Source organism: Echinops telfairi, unplaced genomic scaffold, assembly GCF_000313985.2.
Source record: "Echinops telfairi isolate 266 unplaced genomic scaffold, ASM31398v2 ScPeMD7_7459;HRSCAF=8497, whole genome shotgun sequence".
NCBI lineage: Eukaryota > Metazoa > Chordata > Mammalia > Afrosoricida > Tenrecidae > Echinops > Echinops telfairi.
The window spans coordinates 3812004-3826628 of NW_022111359.1; the positions used below are offsets into that span (position 1 = coordinate 3812004).

The 14625-nt window shown below is 56.3% G+C and overlaps 1 protein-coding gene across 1 annotated transcript in view; it reads left to right on the forward strand.

The window, feature by feature from the left end:
* Positions 1 to 8745: 8745 nt before the first annotated feature.
* Positions 8746 to 14625, forward strand: part of GNA15 (G protein subunit alpha 15) — a 29756-nt gene continuing 23876 nt past the window's right edge. Inside the window, exon 1 of the mRNA XM_004714389.2 lies at positions 8746 to 8890. Within this exon, the coding sequence (XP_004714446.1) occupies positions 8746 to 8890 (145 nt within the window). The remainder of the gene's footprint in view (positions 8891 to 14625) is intronic.

Sequence of the window (14625 nt, forward strand, 5' to 3'; positions counted from 1 at the left end):
CCGGGCCGACTGTGATTTTCTGGTTTTGTTAAGTTATTGCGTCCTATGCATCTTCAGGGGCCGCTGCTCTGCTCCCTGGACTCCAAGAAGAGGGGGTGGGCAGCGCCCCCAGCTGTCCACCCTGGGAAGTGCCTGACCTTTTTTTTTTGAGGCAAAACAAGGAGACCTGGCTTTGTGGGTCCAAGAGACACCCCTTCCCTCCCCTGTGTCCCCTGTGGAGATGCCACTGAGGCCCCCTCCCGCTGAGGCCCCGAGGCTTCTCTGAATTGTATTTCCGGTGCCAAAACGAGGCCGGTTTGGAGCGCCTCAAGTTGAGGGGCAGCCGGGTCCAGGGAGCATGATGGGGAGAGGTCCGGAGTCGAGAGTTTGCAGGGGTGGGGGGGCACCCAGCCCCAGCTCCAGGAGGCCGCGGGCATCATGGTGTTTGTGTTTTTAAATTTTTTTTCACCTGGTGGGACGAGTGACCGGGTGGGGTGTGGTGGGGACTTTTTCGAATATTCTCAGGTCTGTCCCCAAGTGGCAGAGAGAGCATGCACCCAAGAGACCCACTTCTGAGTCTTGCGCGAGGCTGCCAGCCAAAGCAGTTCAGCAGAGCCCCGGGCCCCGCAGGGCACGCCGCCGGCCCACCTCCCCCCAGGCATTCTGTGCAGCATGACCCTAGGTCCACTTCCCCCGCCCACATCGCATCCAGGTCCCGACGGAGCCCACCCGCAGCTCTCCCAGTGACTGGAGGCAGGCAGACACCCCACGCGACGGGCTTTCCTGGTTTTCTGGGTGGGGTCCCTGATCGCTGCCCGGATGTAGACCCATCGCGCAGTGTCCCCTCGGCCCTGCTTGTCGTTTTGCACATCTGTCACTGGGCCGGTGAGCCGCCCGCGATGCCTGTGAGCTTGGTGACCTGCGCTCTGCACTGTCCGCACCTCCCTGCGCGCTAGCGCCACGGGAGAGACTAGCCAGAGGGCAGTGTTCTGGGCCCGCCCCCCCTTGCTTCTGCCCAGAAGCTCCTTTCTGGTGCCCAGTGTGTGCCCTGCCAAAGGTGCACCGAGCCGCGCCCAGCTCGGCCATCCCAGGAGTCACTGCTGGTAGTGGACCTGCGGGGGCCGGATCTGGGGTCCCCAGGAGCCACACCTCCATGTCTTAGCATTTTACAGAAAGGGATCCCTCCCTTGGGGCTCTCCAGCAGGGCGGCCTGAGCTGAGATTTCCAGAAGGTGGATTTTGGTGGGTGGAGGGGGTCATCCTCGCAGCAAGTGACAGTGTTAACCGTAGGGAGGGGGAGGGGTGCATGTGCAGCCAGCCAAGCATTCCAGAACTAGGCGGGGGTGGGGGGTGGGGGCCACCACACTGGAGCCCAGTTTCCTTGCCTAAGAACCAGAAGAGTGGAGGTAGGGCAAAGCACCGTCACCCCTCCACTTGGCCCCGCCCCCCTCAGACCCCGAAATAGAAGTTTCCACGCCAATGATGGGGGTGGGTTGGGGAGGGGGTGGCAAGGGGCTTGGGACTGCGGCTTCCAGCAGTGGCCAGCGAGGCCCCGGGACTCCACCCGCCGCCTGAGTTTTTACTGTACTTGTGACCAATTTATTTCCCTAGCCGTCGTGTCCCACGCCACCTCCTACCGTCCCAAACCAGGCGCAGCTGCCAACAGAAGGGGAGCCTGGCGCCCTGGCCTCCACCCATGGCCCTGCCCCCAAGTGTCATTGTGCCAATGCCCCCTCTCCCTCTTCCTGCGGTGAGCTCTAGACTCAAAAGTGCCAATGGGGCGGACACCCCCCACCCCAGACACACACCCAGTCGCGCCCCCTGCCCTCCACACTTGTACACTACACAGCGCCGGCCGAAGACAACCCGGACCTTAACCTATTTAAGAGAAGATTCTATGAAGCGCCGTTTTTAAGCCTTTTGTCATTTCAAGTGCATGTATTGTGTGGGGTGGGGGTGGGGGGCGGGAGGGAGGAGCCTGGGTGGCGGCCGCCCATGTTCCCAGCGGGTGGGGCGACAGATTTTGCTCACGGTGTTGGGGCCCTGACCTCCCAAGTCCAGAAACCCTGATGGAAAGGGACTTTTCATATATCTTTCTCCTGAAATGAACTCTGTTTTAAATTGGAATAAATTTTGTTCCTAAATGCGATGGCCTTGTTTCTTGTCGCTGATCGGTGGCTCCTGGGGACAGGTGGGGGGCCTGGCTCTGGGCAAGTGTCCTGAGGCCCTCGAGGTGTTCCCTGGCATTGTGCCCTTTGGGGGGTAGGGAACACTGACAGCCCCTCTGTTCCCGATGCTCTGGCGAAGGGCACCCCCCAATCCTCTAGTAAATCTAGGGCTGACGACCACTGATCTCTCCTGCTCTTCTTGAGTTTGACTGACTGGTTCGCGCACAGGATTGACCCAGAGGGCGCGGGATCCAGCTTGCTGGCCAGGGGCAGCCTCTTGCTCCCAGGTCATTTTATGTGTGAACACAAGGGCTGGGAGCAGGATGGGGGCCGATGGTGGTTTTCCATGGACCATTCTGGAAAGGCCAGGTAGCCCCAGGGAAGGGCCCCAGCCTTGAGGAAGGTGGGAGCCCTGACGGGCTGTGGGCAGAGGGACTGGCCTGACTCGGGTGCTCACGGGCGCCCTCTGGCCACCAAGGTTGAGAACAGGTGGGAGGGTGTGGACCAAGCTGGGTACCAGGGCTGAGGGACTGCACTGGACCAGGCAGGCCATGGTAGGTCTGGGCCAAGGCAGAAGCCGAAGAAGTCGGATTCAGGATCCAGGGGTGCTGGGGAGGGTGCCCCAGGTCGCAACTGCCCTTGGGAGGGTAGACCAGTCCTGTGGGTGCCATTCTGCATCCGTCCAGCGAGTGTCACCAGAGGCAGCAGAGAGCCTCGGCTTCCCACGCACTGCTGAAGGAATAGAGGTGGTTGGTTTTCTGAAAGGGAAATTGTGGACCAGAAGTCCACTCCAGCCTGGCTCACAGCGGCCAGGTGTGTGCCAGAGTCGGGCTGTGCTCTGTCCGGTTTCCTTTTTCTTTTTGCTTTAAGTATATTTTGCTGTTGTGGCTGTGAAAATACACAGCCAATCATAGACCAATTAATTCCATAGCTCCATGCTTCAATTCTGTGACTCGGGGGACATTCCTCAAGGCTTGCAACCATTCTCACCTTCTTTTCCAAACGGTGCCTTCCCCCGGAACATGAACTCGCCGCCCCTACGTTTCCGCTCTGACTTCTGGGGTTGCTGGTTTATCCCCATCTAGATAGAACTCTTCAAGGAGTGCAATGCCGAGGCAGACATGCCTCCTTAGTTAAGTTAGACTGTTGTCTGGATATAAGGAAGGATGAACAGACCTGGGCTGTTTTTGGTGGAAGGTTTAAAGATAATCTTAGAACAATCTGTGTGTGTGTGTGTGTGTGTGTGTTTATCCACCTTCTAAAGCTCTAGAAAGTCCGGAGTCCCAGGAATTGAAATTCTGTTCCACATGTCCCCTCTTTTGATCAGGATTCCCCTGTAGCCCTCTGTCCAGGTGGTTTTCTAGCTCATTGCATCAGAACACTGGCAGTATCCCAGAAAGCAACCCCCAAGGTGGCCCTATCTGCCCCCGCACACACACCCCCCCATTGATTTTCCCATCCTTGCCCGTCTCCCCTTGTTTCCAGCCTGACCATCGACTTCAAAGTTGCCCATATGGTTTTCAAAGGCTGGGATGTTGGAAGCAGATCACCAAGCCTTTCCTCCAAGGCATTTCTGTGTGGCTCAGACCTCCGGTTTTCCAGTCGGCTCTTCCCAGGCCTTGCTATCAGTCCTGCCTTGCCCGGCAGGCTCAGGTATGCCACTAATGCCGCCTGCAGAATTTACAAGGCCCGATACAAAATACAGGAGGTCACTTTGGATCAGAATCAATTCGACGGCACTGAGTTTGATGCAAAATCAAAGCGGGGCTGGGAGCTCATGTTCCAACTGGGTGCAGAATTCTACGGCGGTGACAGCAGAAGTTGGAACTAGGCCCACACAGCCAGCGCTGGCAGCCACCCACCCCAGGCTCCCGCACGCAAACCGATGCGAGAATTCTCTCTCCATCTTCACGGGTAGCCCTGGGGAGGTGCTTCTGATTTCCGGAACACTCCTTCGAAAGCAGAGGCACTGAGAGGTTGGGACTTGCCCAGCGAGCTGTTTACCTACCGAGCAGCAGGCTGAGTCAGACCTCAGACCCAGGCCTTGGACGCCCCGCCTAGGACCCCTCCTTGTCCGTGCCCCCGAGAGCAAGGATCCAGTTCCCAAGGCCCGGTGGGACCCAGGGCCTGCGCAGAGCTGTCCCTCTCTGTGGGGATGCCTGGTCTCGTTGGGAAGGCAGCTGAACCCCCGTGAGACAGGATGGGAGCGTGCAGAGGGCCCGGGGAAGCCATAGCAAAGGGGTGACTCACGGCATCCAAGCCGCGGAGCCTGGCTGGCTGGCTTCCGGGGAGTCTGGAAGCATTGGTCGGTGGGGTGTGCCTTAGCGGGGACACTCGGGTGCCCCACACAGGCTGTGGCATTTATTTATTTAACGTTTTATCATGATTTGGGTGAAAGTTCACAGAGCACATTTTCCTACCCAATAGGGTGTCCACAGTTTATGTCATGTTGTTTACAGTCCCCTCTAGGTGACAGCACGCTACCCACAGCCTCCCAGGGTTCCCGGCTCCCGCCTGCCCCTCCTTCCTGCCCCTTCCTGCCCTCTGAGCTTTGTTCTGGGGGCAAATGCTGCCCTTTTTGAGCTTCATGGGGGGTGAGGGGGTGGGGTGGGGGGGTGGGAGTGGGGAGTCACGGTTCTGGGGAGCATGTTCCTCACTATTTGTTCTTGCCCATATTCTAGCCCTGTCTGTCATCGTTCGGCCGAAGGATTCGGGGGCTGGGGTTCCATTCCAGGAAGGAAGCGTACACGAGGGCCATTGTCTCAGGGGTTCCCCCAGTCTCACTGCTGTCAGGCACTATCCCATCAGCTCCAGCTCACAGTGACCCGATGTCCAGCGGAGCCGTGCACCGCCCAGTCCAACGCCCCCCACGCCCCCATGATGGTGGCCATGTCTGCTCCCGATGGCCTTCTTAGCCACGGTATTTTCAGTTGCCTCGGGTCTGCGTGGAAGCTGGCGGGGACAAAGGAATACTGAAAGAGAATCCGAGCGAGCGTTCACCTGGTGGTGCTGGTGGCGCGTACTGCCGCCATCGTCCGACGTCTCCGAGTGCTAACCGTGGCTGAGCGACCAGCGTGTGCACGTCTAGAACGGACAGAAAAAGTATTTTCTCGGAGTTTAGCTCTTTCTCCAACCCTGAGGCTGAGTTCCCGTTCAGAGAATTCAGCTTCTCCGATGATCTGCTCGGCAGACAGACGGTCAAGTACAGGGAAGGACTTCATGCCAATCAAGTGATGGGCATCAGAGAAGAATATTAAATATACCGCGAGCTTCCAGGAGGACGGACGAATCCGTCTCGGAAGTCGTACAGCCAGAATGCTCCTTAGAAGCAAAGACGGCAAGGCTTGGGGTCAGGCAGCTTGGACACGTCGTCAGGAAAGACCAGTCCCTGGGGCAGGACATCAGACTTGGTCAAGGAGAGGGGCAGCGAGAGAGGAAGGTGGACAGACACCGTGGCTGTGGCGGTGGGCTCAGGCAGCACAACTGAGGCCGGCACAGGACCGGGTGGTGGTCTGTTCCGAGGTGCATAGGGTCCTACGAGTTGGAATTGACGTGATGGTCCCCGGCACCAACAATCCATGACAGGAACGAGCCACGTTTTCAATTTTCCACTTCCTCGGTTGATGGACTGTTGTAATTTGGATCGTTTCCACTGATAATGTTCCTTGGCAGGGCATGCGTGGGCGTTCAGTAAGTGTGCGGTGAACAACCATTTGTTAGGCTCTAGGGAACCTTGGTGGTATGGTGGGTAATGGGTCTGGCTGAACGTGGCCAGCAGTTCAAAGCCACCAGTTGCTCCGAGGGAGAAAGATGAGGCTTTCTACTCCCGTAAAGAGTGACAGCCTTAGAAACCCACAGGGGCAGTTCTACCTTGTCCTATAGGGTCACTGTGGGTCAGAACCAACTCCATGACAGTGAGTGTGGAGTCTGAGCCCAGGGGGATTGGTGGCTGGCCCATGGGGCTGCTAACGGCAAGGTCAGCGGTTTGAAACCAGCAGCTGCTCCAAGGGGGGAAGATGAGTTCTACTCCTGTGAAGAGTGACAATCTTGGAAAGGGACACGGTCCTTCCGGTTGCCACGAGTCCGAATTGACTGTGTCGCGGGGAGTTTCTTTGTTGTTGTTTTGTTTTAAGAGGTCCCTGGTTGGCATCAATGGTTTGCCCTTGAGCCCTGATGGCATGGTGGGTTACCTTTTGTCCTGCTGACCACAAGGTCAGTAGTTCAAACCCACCAGGAGAAAAACGAGGCCGTCTGCTCTCCTCAGGATTTCTAGAAACCCCACGGGGCAGTCGACTCCGTCCTCACCAGTCACTGTGAGCTAGAATGGATTTGGCGGCGGTGGGTTTGGTTGGGTTTGGCTTGACTGCTGACCAAAAGAGGACGGTGACATAAACCCACCTAGAAGAATGGTCCGAGACCGCAGCCCAGAAGCCCTCTGGAGCACTCCCCTCCTGTCCCACGGCGTGGTCACCGAAGGCCCTGGGGCTGGGGCTTTAATCATTTCCTGTGAGTTTGATTGATTTCACAGTCGCACACTCACCTCTCTCCCACTAAGGGGAGCTGCCTCTCTGGGCAGGGAGGCAGCAGCTCTTCCCGGTTTGTGATTCAGAGGAGAGCCTTGCTTTGAACCTGAAGACCCGCGAAGAGGCCGGACCACGGGGGTCCTGGTGGGCCAGGGACTCAGTGAGGAGTCGCCCCTTTCCTGGACCGGATGGAGCCCTGGGAGGTGCGAAGAGGGGGCACTTGTCAGTGGCCATGTCCTCCTGCTCTGACTTGGCTGGGGGTCTGGCATGCCATCTGTCAGTGGACTGCCAGGATGGGTCAGGAGGGTGGGCCTCTGTGACCGCGGGCTCTCTGGACTTCATTTGGCTCCCCACTGGGGCTCCACAATGCCCTGAGCTGCCCCCAGCCTCTGTTTCCCCTTGCCTCTAGCCCCTGTGGGGCCAAGCCAGCCGCTTCTGTTCCACAGCCGAGATGCCCCAGCTCATTTCTGCTTTTCTTCACCTGCCTTAGAGCAGGAAGTCCCTGGCCCCAGCCTTGGGGAGCCAGGCTGGGGGGCAGGGTCTGCTGGCCCAGACAAACCCGCAGGAGGCAGGGGTGGGGTTACCCTTATCTTGCATCCCATCTGCCGTGTTCGTTCATGAATCCACACCAGAGTAAACCGCACTTGCGCTTACGTGTTGAGCTGGCTCGGGCCTGTCAACGGCCGCCGCCACGGCACAACCCGGCCTTGGGCTGTAGGGCTGCTGCGTGGCCCAGGATGGCCCGCTCACCCTTTCTGAGCCCCGCTGGTGCAGTTGGGTGCCAAGACACCCCAAAGCTGCCCCCTTAGAATATACACTCTGGACCCCAATGGTTGAGGGCCAGACCTCAGCTCCATTTCATAGCGGGTGGTCCCAGCTCCTTCCTCGCCCTGTGCCTCAGTTTCCCCCACCTGCAAAGCGGGGGTAGGTCACCATAGGAAGCAGAGAAGAAGGGGCACCCCTGGCAGGGCTGGTGGCTGGACCACCCAGTGGTTTGGAAGGGGAACACCCCGAGGGCCTGATGGGGGCAGAGCCACTGCGAGTCAACTGGCCACCTGATGGCCCCCCTACAACGGTGTGAGGCCACCCCCTGTCACCCACCGAGGTGGCTGCAGGGCTGTTCGGATACTGGGATTTTAAACACCAGCGGGGTCACCCAGGTGGACAAGTGTCGGTGACGCCTCCAGGCGTCGCCAGGAAGAAAGGCCTGGCGACTCAGCACCTGCGCACGAACACCACGCGGACAGGGCCGGAGTGTCCCTGGAGACGGTGCTGGGAGCGCAGGCGCTGCCAGGGGGTCGCGGTGGTGCTGCCCACCACAGTGCCGGTTGTCGTGGGTTTTGCCGTTACGCAGATGGCCGCCACAGTCACCATTACCCCCGTGGCCTCTAGTCCGGCCCCACTCTTCTGCAGGGTGGCCAGGCTGGTCCTTGCAGAAACAAATCGCCAGGGTCTCTCTGGGTGGGGTTGAACCACCAACCTTGGGGCTGGTTAATAGCCCGGCACCGCGCAAGGGACCTGGGGCTTGTCCCCAACTGGCCCAGAGGAGGCCGAGAGGGAGGTGGGATTGGACAGCAGGTGGGGGCGGCGTCATCTGAGAGTCCAGCCTTGCCCCGGAATAAGGAAGGAGCGGCTTTGACACCCGCCCCGCACCCCCACCCCTGGCCTGCCCAGCTCTGCCGCCGGAACCCAGACTGTGGCTGGGGATTTTTTTCTCACCGCCGCCCTCCCTGGGGCCACCCATCTCACTTCTTGGGGTGCCTTTAGCCCGGCAACCTGTCTGGCTGGGTCCAGGCAGGTCTGTCAATGGGCGGGGAGCCCTGCGTCTCCCCACCTCTCTCATTCCTCCCCCGGCCCCCGCCCTGTTCCCAGCACCCGGGCCTTGCTGAGTCGGGATCCCTGGACAGACACCTAAGGCAGGGAAGCTGGAGGCTCTGGGGGGGTGACCCCCGAGAAGGAGCCAGCCCCTAGGTGCCGGGCTGCCTGGAGGCCTCCCTGAAGCCAGCCAGTGTGGGGTAGCCTTCCCCCGTGGGGGCCCTGGGGGCCATGCCGCCTGGCGCCCTCTGAGGCCCGACCATGGCCCGGGCGCTGAGTTGGCACTGCTGCCCATGGTGCCTGACCGAGGACGAGAAGACCGCAGCCCGCATCGACCAGGAGATCAATAAGATCCTTCTGGACCAGAAGAGGCGAGACCGGGGGGAGCTAAAGCTGCTGCTGCTGGGTGAGTCAGGGGCTCCGGGGAACCCTCTGCCTTCAGAGGGCCACGTGCAGGGGGCATGGGCCACCCACAGGGGTCAGTGGGCCCCGAGAGACCTCGCTTTTCCTATCAAGGCGAGACCTCAACCAGGGCCCGTCCACTCCACACGCAGGGCAGAGATGGCCCTGCCCAGCCCCTGCCAGGCAGGCCCAGCCCGCCCTGCCTGCTTCTCTGTCACGGGTGAGGAAGACAGAGGCCAGGCAGGCGTGCCTCCCGCCCGGACCAAGGAGACACATGGGCCTGGCTGGGCTGGCTTCCGGCTCTCCTTCGGTCCTGGGCTCCTGGTGGCACAGCGGTTAGGTATTGAGCTGCCAAATCAGAATGGGAGATTCTGGCTCCACGGGGCAGCCTGGGAAACTCTCTAGGGCGGTTGCACCCCCATGAATTGCGCCTGAAATCAGGGCCTCTCCAACTCTGTCCCCGCAGGGAGGCGGCATCAACCCAATGGCAGCGGGTGTGGGGTTGGGCACTGTTCCTGGACACTGGTTCAAGCCCCCTGGGCACCTCAAGGGCAAAAACCCAGGCTCCCGGCTTCTGTGAAGATTGGCAGCCCTTGCAAGGCCGCTGAGGCAGGTCTCTCGTGACTGGCAGGGTGATTGTGAGTCAGCATTGACTGGATGGGCAGTGGATTTGGGGTTAGGAGCTGTATAAGAAGGAACCCCCTGCCCCGGGTGGTGCAATGGTTTGGCTCAGCAGTTCGAACCCCCCAGCCGCTGTGTGGGGCACACCCCTGATGACCTGTTGCCTTAAAGATGAGAGCGTAAGAAGCCCCACAGGCATTGCCAAGTCACACAGCAATAACAATAACCCTTCTGTGAGAGATCAGGGACCCCGCAGTGAGTTCGAAGGGAACGATCTCTACCTCCGTGGGTCCCGTCTTCAAATACCAAGGGGACAGACATTAAGCCGTGAGGAAATAAGCAAATGAAATCATTTCAGGCATCTGGAAGAGTCAGGCATCTGGAAAAGAAAGCAGAGCGAAGGAGTGGGAGGGACATGGGGCTGTTTGGAGGTTGATACCAGTTCAGCTTGGAAGACCCCAAGGTTCTGCACTGCGAAAGCCCGAAGTCCCGTTGCCCACAGATCTCCACTTAACCCACCCCCTTCGCCTGCTCATGACCAACCTCACCCTAAGACCTCCAGCTTGGAGAGTCTTTCTGGGTCTCCTGGAGCTAGGAGGGCGAGGGCTTCAGATGGAGGCTAGAGAGAGGGGTCAGTCCCCCCCACCCCCCAAGGTTGTCAGCATTGCATCTGTCTACCCCCGGGCAAAGGAGAAGTCCTGATGGTGTCGTGGTTACGAGTTGGGCCGCTAATTGCAAGGTCAGCAGTTCAAAGCCACCAGCCTCTCCTTGAGAGAAAGATGAGGCTTTCTTCTCCCGTCGAGAGTTACCGCCTCAGAAACCCATAGGGCCAGTTCGACCCTGTCCTAGAGGGTTGCTATGCGTCAGAATCAACTTGATGGCCGTGAGTTTGGTTTGGTTTGAAATCCGGTATGGCCTGGCACAAACCTTAAACTCTGGTCCACCGTGGCCTAGTTGACATCAGTGCTTACTCTTTCTTCCACCCATCCATGGAATTTTTGCTCTTCACTTGAATATATCATTTCTTCCCTCCAAAATGTTTGCTAGAGCGATCCATGCAATCACTTGAAATGGGAGAGTTTTACGTTGTGAATCCAATTTCTTTAGTCGATATGTTTATTCTACTTCTATAATAGGCTTAGGGATATTACGACTATTTCTTCTTGAGTGAGTTTTGGTCATTTCTGTCTTTCAATCTTTCCGAGGCTTCTACGTTGCCAAACACATTAGCACGAAGTTGTTTATAATTCTGCCACGATCCGTTGACTGCATGGTCTGTGCTGATGCCTCCTCTCATCCTTTTATAGTCCTGAAATTGGTCATTTGTGGTTTTGCACCCTTTTTTTTTTCCTTGATCCATCAGGCTAGGTGTCTATCAACACTGATAAAAACGGTTTCTCTTTCCTTGACCGTTTCAAATTCGCTGAGTCTTCCTTCACGGCCCTTACACAAACTATTCCCCCTGCCCAGTGCTCTCGGCACCATGCAAGCCTCTGTGTGGCCGTCTCCCTCAGTCCAGGAAGGCCTCAGCTCCGAGCTGCCTCCTCGGGCAGACGTCTGACCGCAAAGACAGCCCCCCTCCATCCTTCCTTAAACTTTGCGCGTTTGACTCCCACCCTACTCCACCCCCGTGGGACTGACTAGTAAACCCTTGTAAGGTTACATCTTTATTCTTTTTCTCTCATTACCCAGAAAACAACAGGAGATCTGGGCTCTCTCTGTCCCCTGGCGTCTTTTTTTTTTTCTCTTTCAAGCTTTTTATTGTGGTTTGGGTGAAAGTGTACAGAACAAATTCATTTCCCGCTCAACAGTTGGTGCACATTTTGTTTCCCCGCCTCGATCGCCACCCTCACACGGTAACGGCTCTCCTCCTACTTCCTCCCTGCGCTGCCCGTCTTCCTTTGTCCTCCTTCCCTGTCCCTTGCTCCCTTCTGAGCTTTGTCCCTGAGCAAATGCACCCCTTTGGGTGGAGGATGGTGGCGGCTCTGAGACGGGTTCCCTTCCTGTGTTGTTCTTCACCTTGCAGATTCGTCTATTGTTAGGTTGACAACACAGGAAAAGAAACTTGTGTTCAGTCTTTGGTGCCAGCACTGAGCACAGATGGGCCACGAGCCTGGGGCCTCGTGGGCGCGCCATCCCATGTGTGTTTTCTCTGTCGTCACTGATGTCGTTTTTTGTTGCGAACGTTTAGAACAGGGACCTACACCGATTCAGCCACCTCAGTGTCACTGATGGCCTGCCTCGAGTTGCTCCACCACCCTCCCCTCTCTCTTGTTCAGTCCTTCCTTCCCTGCGGACGGACAAACGAGGCTGGCGTGCCCACCAGCGTCCCCTCTACCCTCATAGAGGTGGTCCTTCAGAGGGGCTCAGCGCCCAAGGCAGACGCTCCTTACCACTGCTGGTGTCGTTGTGAGGATCCGCACAGTGTGGTGCCCTGGCTTACCCCTGAAACCCAGATGAGCATCCTTCTGGTGGTCTCTGCTTCCACCAGGATCAGTTTGGCAGATCTGAATCCAACTGGAATTCCTAGCCGGCCCCTGTACAGCCACCATCCGTTTTCAACGACCTTCAGCATCATTTTACTCGTGTGTGGTGCGAATGGTGCGGTGACGTCAGGCGCCGTGGGGTCAGGACCATTCGTAGCAAGAGGAGGAAACCCTGCCCGGGCTGGGGCCGTCCTTGCCATTGTTACAGTCGGCCCATTCTTTTTTTATGTGATTGAGATAGATTTACACATGTACATTTAGTTATATAGTCCACAGTATTGAATACTATAAAAATAATGAAACATGCTAAGTTTTACTATAATAGTATCTTTCTAGGTTAATTTTTTAAATCAACTACTTTTATTGGGGGCTCATACATCTCTTAATACAATCCATACATTCATCCATTGTGTCAAGCACATTTGTACATATACTGCCATCATTATCAAAGCATTTTCTTTCTACTTGAGCTCTTGGTATCAGCTCCTCATTTTTTCTCCCTTCCTTCCCCGCCCCCCTCCCTCCCCCATGAACCTTTGATGAGTTATATCTTACATCATCCTCTGTCACCCTTCACCCACTTTTCTGTTATTCGTTCCCCCCGGGAGGGGGTTATATATTGATCCTTGTGATCAATTCCCCTTCTCTCCCCACCTTCCCCTTATCTTCCTGGTATGTCTAGTCTCATTGTTGGCCCTGAGGGGCTCCTCTATCCTGGATTCCCTGTGTTGTGGGCTCTAATCTGTAGCAGTGTGCATGTTCCGGTAGAATTGAGGTCATGATAGTGAGGGAGAGGGGGAGGGAGAGGAAATATTAAAGAACTAGCGGAAAGTTGTGTGTTTCATCGGTGCTATACTGCACCCGACTAGCTCATCTCTTCCTTATGACCTTTCTGTGAGGGGATGTCCAATTGTCTACAGATGGGCATTGGGTCTCCACTCCTCATAACCCCCCCCATTCACATTGTGTATGATTTTGTTCTCGGTCTTAGATGCCCAATATTTTATCCCATTGACACTTCATCATCACACAGGCGGGTGTGCTTCTTCCACGTGGGTTTTGTTGCTTCTCAGCTCGATGGCCACTTGTTGATCTTCAAGCCTTTAAAACCCCAGATGCTGTATCTTTTGATAGCTGGGCACCATCATCTTTCTTCACCACATCTGCTTATGCACCCACTTTGTCTTCAGCGATTATGTTGGGGAGGTAAGCATCACAGAATTCCAGATTATTAGAACAAAGCGTTCTTGTGTTGAGGGAGTACTTGAGTGGAGACCCAATGTCCATCTGCAACCTTAATTCTTAACATATAGATTTAAGTACATAGATCTATTTCCCTATTGTTATATAAAAATATATTTACATATGTACATGCCTGTATCTAGACCTCTATAAATGTCCTTTGCCTCTTGGTTCTTTCCTCTTGTCCCACCATCATGTTCGGTCTTCATTCGGGTTTAATAATTCCTTGCTGTTACATTGCCCTTGATTAAGCCACACTAGGCATGCTACGCCCTTCTCTCCATTGATTTTAGTTCACTTGTTGTTCCCTTGTCCCTGGGTTGGTTGCCCCTCCTCCCTTCCTTTCTCCCGTGTGACCCCAGAACCGTCGGTTCCATTGCTTTCATCTCTGCATTGTTTAATAAGCACAAAAATCCCAACAGGCAAATCCAAACAGACCAACAAAACAGCAGCAACAACAACAACAACAAAAAGAAAGTCAATGACAAAAAAGGAAAAGCCTGTAAATAGTTCCAGGTCTGCTTTTTGACCTTAAGGAGTGTTTTCCAGTCGAGTCTGATGGGGTGCCACACTCTGCCCCCAGAGTCTATTTTTGGTACTCCCCGGGGATTCCATTGCTTTGCTCCCCTTGCTGCTCTGTTGCACGCCCTTAGTGTTTTGCCCCAGTGTGATGGGGTCAGATGAGGCACAATTCCCGCACTGTGTCTCCAGTGTTGTCCCCCATAGCGCTATGGGTCGGTGAGGGGTGTTGTATCTCACGGTGGGGCCGTCCCTATGGTCCTCTCTGTGCATTGTTGGCTCCGAGCAGGAATATCGTCCTCGGGGCTTGGTGGACCAGATCCATCCCTCTTCGTGTCTCCTGTGTGCTCTGATCAGACGTGCCCCTCTCCCCAAGCTGTCGCTCAGCGCTGTCCTCTGCAGTGCATTCTTGCGGTCTTTCTTGTTGAGGGTCTTCCTCTTGTTCTTTTCTTTTGTTAAATCTTTTTATTGGGGGCTCCTGCAGCCCTTATCACAATCCACACATCCATCCATTGTGTCGAGCACATTTGTTCATTTGTTGCCCTCATCATTCTCCGAGCATCTGCCTTTTACTCGGTCCTCTTCTTGTTCTCTGACCCTCCACTGACCAAACACGATGTCCGTCTCCAGGCACTGGTCTCTCCTGACAGCATGTCCAAAGTAGGCGAGACGGAGTCCCGCCATGCTTGCCTCTAAGGAGCGCTCTGGCTGTACTTTGTCCGAGACAGATCCGTTTGTCCTTTTAGCCGTCCAGAGGGCAAGAGACGGAGGTGCTCCATCGTTGCCTCCAAAGAGCAAAGATGCTGTTTGAAGATGGCCAGCTTTCGTTGGGCCGTCTTTCCTGGGAATGGGCCTCTGCTTGTTGGTTGGC